This window comes from Rattus rattus, chromosome 9, assembly GCF_011064425.1.
Source record: "Rattus rattus isolate New Zealand chromosome 9, Rrattus_CSIRO_v1, whole genome shotgun sequence".
NCBI classification, from domain to species: domain Eukaryota; kingdom Metazoa; phylum Chordata; class Mammalia; order Rodentia; family Muridae; genus Rattus; species Rattus rattus.
Genome location: NC_046162.1, coordinates 92,732,649 through 92,743,547, shown reverse-complemented (window position 1 = coordinate 92,743,547; position 10,899 = coordinate 92,732,649). Strand labels below are relative to the sequence as shown.

Sequence of the window (10,899 nt, the reverse complement as noted above, 5' to 3'; positions counted from 1 at the left end):
CTTGGTCTAACTTTTTTGAGTTCTTTGTATATTTTGGATATAAGGCCTCTATCTGTTGTAGGATTGGTAAAGATCTTTTCCCAATCTGTTGGTTGCCTATTTTGTCCTAACCACAGTGTCCTTTTGCCTTACAGAAGCTTTGCAGTTTTATGAGATCCCATTTGTCGATTCTTGATCTTAGAGCATAAGCCATTGGTGTTTTTGTTCAGGAAATTTTTTTCCAGTGCCCATGTGTTTCAGATGCTTCCCTAGTTTTTCTTCTATTAGTTTGAGTGTGTCTGGTTTGATGTGGAGGTCCTTGATCCACTTGGACTTAAGCTTTGTACAGGGTGATAAGAATGGATTGATCTGCATTCTTCTACATGTTGACCTCCAGTTGAACCAGCACCATTTGCTGAAAATGCTATCTTTTTTCCATTGGATGGTTTGGGCTCCTTTGTCAAAAAATCAAGTGACCATAGGTGTGTGGGTTCATTTCTGGGTCTTCAATTCTATTCCATTGGTCTATCTGTCTGTCTCTGTACCAATACCATGCAGTTTTTATCACTATTGCTCTGTAATACTGCTTGAGTTCAGGGATGGTGATTCCCCTGAAGTCCTTTTTTATTGTTGAGGATAGTTTTAGCTATCCTGGGTTTTTTGTTATTCCAGATGAATTTGCAAATTGTTCTGTCTAACTCTTTGAAGAATTGGATTGGTATTTTGATGGGGATTGCATTGAATCTGTAGATCGCTTTTTGGTAAAATGGCCATTTTACTATATTAATCCTGCCAATCCATGAGCATGGGAGATCTTTCCATCTTCAGGGTCTTCTTCAATTTCTTTCTTCAGAGTCTTGAAGTTCTTGTTGTACAAATCTTTTACTTGCTTGGTTAAAGTCACACGAGGTACTTTATATTATTTGGGTCTATTATGAAGGGTGTCGTTTCCCTAATTTCTTTCTCGGCTTGTTTCTCTTTTGTGTAGAGGAAGGCTACTGATTTATTTGAGTTAATTTTATACCCAGCCACTTTGCTGAAGTTGTTTATCAGCTTTAGTAGTTCTCTGGTGGAACTTTTGGGATCATAAATATACTATCATATCATCTGCAAATAGTGATATTTTGACTTCTTCTTTTCGATCTGTATCCCCTTGACCTCCTTTTTGTTATCTGATTGATCTGGCTAGAACTTCAAGAACTATATTGAATAAGTAGGAGAAGTGGGCAGCCTTGTCTAGTCCCTGATTTTAGTGGGATTGCTTCAAGTTTCTCTCCATTTAGTTTTAATGTTAGCCACTGGTTTGCTGTATATTTTTACTATGTTTAGGTATGGGCCTTGGATTCCTATTCTTTCCAGGACTTTTTATCATGAAGGGGTGTTGAATTTTTTGTCAAATGCTTTCTCAGCATCTAATGAAATGATCATGTGGTTTTGTTCTTTCAGTTTGTTTATATAATGGATCACGTTGATGGTTTTCGTATATTAAACCATCCCTGCATGCCTGGGATGAAGCCTACTTGATCATGGTGGATGATTGTTTTGATGTGCTCTTGGATTCGGTTTGCCAGAATTTTGTTGAGTATTTTTTGCGTCGATGTTCATAAAGGAAATTGGTCTGAAGTTCTCTTTCTTTGTTGGGTCTTTGTGTGGTTTAGGTATAAGAGTAATTGTGGCTTCATAGAAGGAGTTCGGTAGTGCTCCATCTGTTTCAATTTTGTGGAATAGTTTGGATAATATTGGTATGAGGTCTTCTATGAAGGTCTGATAGAATTCTGCACTATACCCGTCTGGACCTGGGCTCTTTTTGGTTGGGAGACCTTTAATGACTGCTTCTATTTCCTTAGGAGTTATGGGGTTGTTTAACTGGTTTATCTGTTCCTGATTTAACTTCGGTACCTGGTATCTGTCTAGGAAATTGTCCATTTCCTGCAGATTTTCAAGTTTTGTTGAATATAGGCTTTTATAGTAAGATCTGATGATTTTTTGAATTTCCTCTGAATCTGTAGTTATGTCTCCCTTTTCATTTCTGATTTTGTTAATTTGGACACACTCTCTGTGTCCTCTCGTTAATCTGGCTAAGGGTTTATCTATCTTGTTGATTTTCTCAAAGAACCAACTTTTGGTTCTGTTGATTCTTCTATGGTCCTTTTTGTTTCTACTTGGTTGATTTCAGCTCTGAGTTTGATTATTTCCTGCCTTCTACTCCTCCTGGGTGTATTTGCTTCTTTTTGTTCTAGAGCTTTTAGGTGTGCTGTCAAGCTGCTGACATATGCTCTTTCCTGTTTCTTTCTGCAGGCACTCAGCTATGAGTTTTCCTCTTAGCACAGCTTTCATTGTGTCCCATAAGTTTGGGTATGTTGTACCTTCATTTTCATTAAATTCTAAAAAGTTTTTAATTTCTTTCTTTTTTCTTCCTTGACCAGGTTATCATTGAGTAGAGCATTGTTCAATTTCCACGTATATGTGGGCATTCTTCCCTTATTGTTATTGAAGACCAGCTTTAGGCCGTGGTGGTCCGATATGCGCATGGGATTATTTCTATCTTTCTGTACCTGTTGAGGCCGTTTTTTGACCAATTATATGGTCAATTTTGGAGAAAGTACCATGAGGAGCTGAGAAGAAGGTATATCCTTTTGCTTTAGGATAGAAACGTTCTATAAATATCGTTAAGTCCATTTTGGCTCATGACTTCTCTTAGTCTGTCTCGTCTCTGTTTAATTTCTGTTTCCATGATCTGTCCATTGATGAGGTGGGGTGTTGAAGTCTCCTACTATTATTGTGTGAGGTGCAATGTGTGTTTTGAGCTTTAGTAAGGTTTCTTTTTACGTATGTAGGTGCCCTTGTATTTGGGGCATAGATATTTAGGATTGAGAGTTCATCTTGGTGGATTTTTCCTTTGATGAATATAAAGTGTCCTTCCTTATCTTTTTTTTGATGACTTTTAGTTGAAAATTGATTTTATTTGATATTAGAATGGCTACTCAGCTTGCTTCTTCTGACCATTTGCTTGGAAAGTTGTTTCCAGCCTTTCACTCTGAGGTAGTGTCTGTCTTTGTCTCTGAGGTGTGTTTCCTGTAGGCAGCAGAATGCAGGGTCCTCGTTGCGTATCAGTTTGTTAATCTATGTCTTTTTATTGGGGAGTTGAGGCCATTGATGTTGAGAGATATTAAGGAATAGTGATTATTGCTTCCTGTTATATTCATATTTGGATGTGAGGTTATGTTTGTGTGCTTTTCTTCTCTTTGTTTTGTTGCCAAGACGATTAGTTTCTTGCCTCTTCTTGGGTATAGCTTGCCTCCTTATATTGGGCTTTACCATTTATTATCCTTTGTAGTGCTGGATTTGTAGATAGATATTGTGTAAATTTGGTTTTGTCATGGAATATCTTGGTTTTCTCCATCTATGTTAATCGAGAGTTTTGCAGGATACAGTAACCTGGGCTGGCATTTGTGTTCTCTTAGGGTCTGTATGACATCTGTCCAGGATCTTCTGGCTTTCATAGTTTCTGGCGAAAAGTCTGGTGTGATTCTGATGGGTCTGCCTTTATTTGTTACTTGACCTTTTTCCCTTACTGCTTTTAATATTCTTTCTTTATTTTGTGCGTTTGGTGTTTTGACTATTATGTGACGGGAGGTGTTTCTTTTCTGGTCCAATCTATTTGGAGTTCTGTAGGCTTCTTGTATGCATATGGGTATCTCTTTTTTTAGGTTAGGGAAGTTTTCTTCTATGATTTTGTTGAAGATATGTACTGGTCCTTTGAGCTGGGAGTCTTCACTCTCTTCTATACCTATTATCCTTAGGTTTGATCTTCTCATTGAGTCCTGGATTTCCTGTATGTTTTGGACCAGTAGCTTTTTCCGCTTTACATTATCTTTGACAGTTGAGTCAATGATTTCTATGGAATCTTCTGCTCCTGAGATTCTCTCTTCCATCTCTTGTATTCTGTTGGTAAAGCTTGTATCTACAGCTCCTTGTCTCTTCTTTTGGTTTTCTAAAATCCAGGGTTATTTCCATGTGTTCTTTCTTGATTGCTTCTATTTCCATTTTTTAATTCCTTCAACTGTTTGATTGTGTTTTCCTGGAATTCTTTCAGGGATTTTTGTCTCTCTATGGGCTTCTACTTGTTTATTTATGTTTCCTGGAATTCTTTCAGGCATTTTTGATTCTCTCTGTGGCTTCTACTTGTTCTCTAAAGGAGTTCATCATGTCTTTCTTGAAGTCCTCAACATCATGGTCAAATATGATTTTGAATCTAGATCTTGCTTTTCTGGTGTGTTTGGATATTCCATGTTTTGTTTTGATGGGAGGTGGGCTCCGATGGTGCCATGTAGTCTTGGTTTCTGTTGCTTGGGTTCCTGCTTGCCTCTCGCCATCAAATTATCTCTAGTGTTACTTTGTTCTGCTATTTCTGACAGTGGCTAAACTGTCCTATAGGCCTGTGTGTCAGGAGTGCTGTGACCTGTTTTCCTCTCTTTCAGTCAGTTATGGGGACAGAGTGTTCTGCTTTTCGTGTGTAGTTTTTCCTTTCTACAGGTCTTCAGCTGTTCCTGTGGACCTGTGCCTTGAGTTCACCAGGCAGGTCACTTGCAGCAGAAAAGTTGGTCTTACCTGTGGTCCCGAGGCTCAAGTTCGCTCTCGGGGTGCTGTCCACGGGCTCTCCGTGGTGGCAGCAACCAGGAAGATCTGCGCCGCCTCTTCCGGGAGCCTCAGTGCACCAGGGTTCCAGATGGATTCTGGTGCTTTCCTCTGGAATCAGTAATGTGTGCAGAGAGCAGTCTCTTCTGGTTTCGCAGGCGTGTCTGCCTCTCTGAAGGTTTAGCTCTCCCTCCCACGGGATTTGGGTGCAGAGAACTGTTTATCCGGTCTGTTTCCTTCAGGTTCCAGCGGTGTCTCAGGCAGGGCTCCTGCTGCTCCTGGGCCCTCCCCACAGGGACCCAGAGGCCTTGTACAGTTTCCTCTTGGGCCAGGGGATGTGGGCGGGGTGGGCAGTGTTGGTGGTCTCTTCTGCTCTGCAGCCTCAGGAGTGCCCACCTGACCAGGCGTAAGGTCTCTCTCCACGGGGTCTGGGAGCAGAGAGCTCGCTGTATTCTTTTTAATCTCTCTCTCTCTACACACACACACACACACACACACACACACACACACACACACACAGGTGTGTGTGTGTGTGTTCCATTTTTGAGCACGATTTTAAATCAAATATAAAGTATAAATTTTTCTCATTGCTCTTTCATCCACTTTCAGACATTTACATTTTTTGATATTTTTATTTATTTACATTTTAATGTTATTCACTTTCCCGGTTTCTTGTCCATAAACCTCCTATCCCATCCCCCGTTTCTTCTATGGGGGTGTTCCCTTCATATCCTCCCACCCCTCCCTGCCTCCCCGCCCTGACATTCCCCTACACTGGGGGCTTGAGCCTTGGCAGGACCATGGATTTCTCCTCCCATTGTTGCCCAACAAGGCCATCCCCTAATACGTATGTAGATGGAGCCATGGGTCTGCCCCTGTGTACTCTTTGGATGGTTGTTTAGTCCCTGGGATCTCTGCTTGGTTGGTATTGTTGTCCTTATAGCGCTGCAAACCCTTCAGGACTTTCACTCCTTTCTATAACCCCTCCAATGGGGACTCTGTTCTCAGTTCAATGGTAGGCTGCGAGCATTGGCCTCTGTATTTGTCATGCTCTGTCAAAGCCTGTCAGGACTCAGCTATCTCAGGCTCCTGTCAACATGCACTTCTGGCATCAGTAATATTGAAAATGGGCTGGATCCCCAGGTAGAGCAGTCTTTGAATGGAAAAGAAAAGCCTTTCTTTCAGTCCCTCCTCCAAACTTTGTCTCCATATCACCTCCTGTGAATATTTTTCTTCCCTCTTCTAAGAAGAATGGAAGCATCCACACTTTGGTCATCCTTCTTCTTGAGTTTCATGTGATCTGTTGATTGTATCTTGGGTAATCCAAACTTTTTGGCTAATATCCACTTATTAGTGAGTACATACCATGTATGTTTTTTTGTTATTGATTTACCTTACTCAAGGTGATATTTTCTAGTTATATCCATTTGCCTAAGAATTTCATGAGAAAGAAATTAGGGAAATGACACCCTTCCCAATCGTCACAAATAACATAAAATACATGGCATGACTCTAACCAAGTTAGTGAAAGATCTGCATGACAAAAACTTCAAGTCTCTGAAGAAAGAAATTGAAGAAGATCTTTGACGATGGAAAGATCTCAATGCTCATGTATTGGCAGGATTAATATTTTATAAATGGCTATTTTGACAATGGCAATCTACAGATTCACTGCAATCCCCATCAAAATCCAGACTCAATTCTAACTCAATAGAGTTAGAAAGAGAAAGTTGCAAATTCATTTGGAATAACAAAAACTATCTTCAGCAAGAAAAGAAGTTATGGGGAATCACAATCCCTGACCTTAAACTGTATTATAGAGCAATAATGATAAAACTGTATGGTATTGGATGCAGAGACAGGCAGGTAAATCAATGGAATAGAAGTGAAGACCCAGAAATGAACCCACACACCTATGGGTACTTTGACAAAGGAGCTAAAACTATCCAGGAGAAAAAGCATTTTCAACAAATGGTGCTGGTTCAACTGGAGGTCAGCATGTAGAAGAATGCAAATCAATCCATTCTTATTGCCCTGTACATAGCTTAAGTCTAAGTGGATCAAGGGCCTCCACATCAAACCAGATACACTCAAACTAATAGAAGAAAAAGTTGGAACGAACCTCAAACCCATGGGCACTGGGGAGAATTTCCTGAACAGAACACCAATGGCTTAAGACTGCTTTTTTGAAACACTTCCCCAACTGAGTACCAAGTACTTAAACCCTGAGTTTTCAGAGGACGTTTGTATTAAAATGATGTCCTTTGAATACTCTGCCACCATAGGCTTTTGGCCATATCATATAGCACAGTGCATTTAATTCAACTTTAATAGTCCAATGGATTTAGTAGTCCCAACAAGTTTAAAAGAGTCATTTCTGAGACTCAAAGGCATCTCTCAACTGTAGCCTCCAATAAGCTAAAAAATAAAATTAAGCAATTCCAAGGTATAATGTAACACAATACTCATTAACATCAAAGGAAGGGGAGTGAAGGTCACAAAGAATCTTTAAAAATTGATGCTACAGCACAAAAAAAAATGTTCTGACTACAATGGTACAATTCCATGACACATTTTATTGATGTATGGAGTAGAGATGTCCTTTAGAAAAATATAGCATAACAGTTATTAAGGCCAGAAGTTTGGCAATTTATTGGGCCTATTTATACATTCCATCTCTGCCCTTCTTACTACTAACCCAACTTTACTAGGTTGGAGAGAAACAAGGATAGAGGGAAAATGGGGTATTGATTTTGTTAGACTACTTCCTGCTAATTAGGGGTATCAAGATCCCTGGGACAAATTTGATATTCATCATAGGTTATGTTCTACCAGAAAACATGTAAGCAGCACCAGCAAGCAACGAGCAGCAAAGAGAAACAGCAGGAAAAGGAGCAGCAGGAGCAGCAGCAGGAGCAGCAGCAGCAGCAGCAGCAGCAGCAGCAGCAGTAATAACAGCAGGAGGAACAGCAGCAACTTTATCAAATCTTGGTACTCTAGCATGTTTATACTACTTAATTATAAGAACATCTGAAATGGAGTTGTCATAGTTAGAAGAGTGTTTTCTTTTGAAGCACTCTTTTTAGAGCACCCTTTATATCCTTGTTCCTCAGGCTGTAGATAAAGGGGTTCAGCATGGGAGTCATGACTGTGTACATCATAGACATGACAGTGTCCTTCAGAGTAGAGTTATTTGCAGATGGACACAAGTAGAGGCCAATAATTGTGCCATAGAACAGTGACACCACAGAAAGGTGAGAACCACAAGTGGTGAATATCTTGTGTATGCCTCGGGTTGAAGGAACCTTTAGGATAGAGGAAACAATGCAGGCATACGACACTGTGATGAGTATAAATGGAAGTACAACAACAAGCCCACCTATGATCAATATCACTAACTCATTAATGTGAATATCAGAGCATGCCAGCTTCAGGAGAGCAGACAGATCACAGAAAAAATGGGGAATCATATTATTTTCACAGAAAGACAGCCTAGTCAAAAGCAAAGTGTGCAACGTGGCATACAATGTTGTCAGCATGCAGGACAGTAGCAACAGACTCATACAGAGCTTGGGACTCATAATGCTGGTGTAATGAAGGGGAAAACAGATGGCCACATAGCGGTCATAGGCCATGGCCACAAGGAGCAAGCTCTCAAGATCACCAAAAAACAAAAAGAAGTACATTTGTGCAAGGCAACCTGCATATGGGATGGATGGTACTTGGCTCTGCATGTTCAGCAGCAACTTGGGCACTGTGACAGAAGAAAAGCAGAGGTCATTGAAGGACAAGTTGCTTAGAAAAAAGTACATGGGTGTGTGGAGATGGTTGTCCAGTCGAATGAGTATGATGATGATGAGGTTCCCCAGGATGGTGGTGAGGTACATGGCCAGGAACAGGGCATAGAATAGGTGGTGGTGCTTTGGGGGTATGGGCAGGCCCAGAAGGAGAAAATAGGAGATGATAGTCTGGTTGTTTCCAGGCATGATCTTCCTGTAATATCTGTAAGGGTAATAATAGTAGACTACATGATCTTCCTATAATGTCTGTAAGGGTAATAGTAGACTACATGTAAATATGTAATAAAATGAATATATATATATATATATTATATATATTATAAGTGGTTTTCAGTAATCTCATATTCATCACATTATCTATTATTCCAAATAGCTAGAATTTCTATAACAACAAATTCTTTGGTTTGTTATGGGTGTCTCAATATTTCACCCTTTATATTCTACTCATATTTGAGATACAAAATGTATTAGCTTGTCTCTTATTTCTGAGTTGGTTACGTGACCTCATTCATTTTGATTCAGTTTTGCCAATTTATTGTATCTAATGTTCTCTAGGCCTCAGTGAGGATGATCTTATTTTATGATTATGAATTTTTAGCAAGGAAAACCATGTAGTTGAATGACTTATATTACAACCTAAGACTCGGAATGGATTCCTTTCTCTCTTCCTCAGAACTCTGATTTCTAGGTATGAATGGATTTTCCCTAGAATATGCTACAGGCCTTATAAACACAGTAGTTTCTAAAGAAAACTCCCATATTCAGCCTCTTTCTACTAGTTCTCATCCTTCTTTACTCTTACATATTATTAAAATGAATCTGTGTTCAAAGCTGAAATCTGAGTTGTATTTCATTCATTCACTTCCTTCACTATCTCTGTGCCATTAATAAATGTTATAAATCCTGAAGTTCATATTTTATTTATTTTATCTTTATCCTAATTATTACTAAATTAGACAAAATATTATTCTACTTGAACTATTGAATCCATGTCTCAATTAACCTCTGTGATTCTGAAGCTCCATACATTCCTAAAAGAGATTTTTTTGCTCTTTACATGTAAAGTGAAAAATCAAACCATCCTTCCCTTCCAATGTATTGTTCGTTGGAATCTCAGTGCTTGGATGATAAAATATAAATTTCCTTCAGGGACACACTTGACATTGATGTGCCTACATCTACAGTCACATTTGGTCATACAAGTACTTTGTATTCTATTATCCAGTTATGCTGGACTTCATGGTATATTTTGCATTGCTCTTCTTTTCATACCTGGTGTTCTATCTGCCTGGGAATTTATTCTATTTGCTCCCACTCTCCTGGACTACCATTTATACTTCAGGTACAGTACCTCTGGCTTTCTACGGTAAGTCTCCCAAGTCTGTCTAGAGTAGATGAGAACTACAAGCTTTTCCCCACACTGTCTGGTACTCATCCTAAAGCACTAAATGCTTCAATCAGATTCTTATAACTGATTCCAAGCAGACTCTAAATTCCATTCTAGAAAGGCATGTCTGCCTTTGACCTGCTTGTTGACTGCATTTACCCAACATATCTTTAATAATATTAGCTGCATTTTGCAGTTGGAAATGTTTTTCTCAAAGACAGCAATGCTCTATGAAATTAGAATCTCTATCACTACATCTTTCCTGACAAGAATTTCTCAGGTTAGTCCATTAACTCTAGTTTTGAGTTTCTGTTATAATATTCACATGTGGACAATATCATAGTGCTTTATATTTGAGACTTATTCATGTTGCCAAATCAAATAATACTCTGCACATCTTTATACTTTATTTCATGGGATGTCATTGATATCAATGTGCTAATTAGTAAAGTTTACCTTTACTACAGTACACTTTTAGTGAGTGAAATTACCTGGCATAATGTGATGTATTCATATATACAACATAAGGTATTGATTAAAAATCTGCAATCTCCCAAGGAAGAAAAGATGCTGGCTTCTGAGTGCCTTTACTTTCAAGATCATAGTTTCCATGTCTGTCTTGGATATCAATCCACATACAGTTTTCAGATTTGCCAGTTTTTAGTTCAGAAATATGATTATTTAAAAATTAACCTTAATATACACTTTCTCTCTCTTACAATCAATTTCTACCTTTATGCACATTTATATGTGTGCATAGTATGTATGCTTTGGATTTCTGAAATATCCTGACTTCAATAAAAACCATGATAGAATGAAACTGACGAAAGAAAGCCTTGCAGGAAAATTGTATTATTATGTCTCTCTCTTAAAATGCTTAATTCATCTTAATTACAAACTTTATATTTCAAAATTATCTGCTGACATTAAGGGAAGGAAAATATGTACTGAAAACTCAGACACTATCTGTTAGAAGTTTGCTTCCCATATAACTGAAAGGAGCATTTCTGGTGTTGAGTGTGACTAGAAATCACAGATGAGAAAGTTCTCATGTAAATTCTCCACGAAGTAAAGAGCTTCATGTTTCCCAGAGTC

At 38.8% G+C, this 10,899-nt stretch overlaps 1 protein-coding gene across 1 annotated transcript; it reads right to left on the bottom strand.

Moving 5' to 3' along the window:
• Positions 1–7,667: 7,667 nt before the first annotated feature.
• Positions 7,668–8,603, bottom strand: LOC116909137 (olfactory receptor 1468-like). Its single transcript, XM_032912624.1, has one exon. The coding sequence runs from the start codon at positions 8,601–8,603 to the stop codon at positions 7,668–7,670; it is 936 nt and encodes a 311-aa protein (XP_032768515.1).
• Between the last annotated feature and the right edge of the window lie 2,296 nt (positions 8,604–10,899).

Excerpts from the sequence above, each read along its gene's own strand:
- LOC116909137 (XM_032912624.1), bottom strand. The coding sequence starts at position 8,603 with ATGCCTGGAAACAACCAGACTATCATCTCCTATTTTCTCCTTCTGGGC.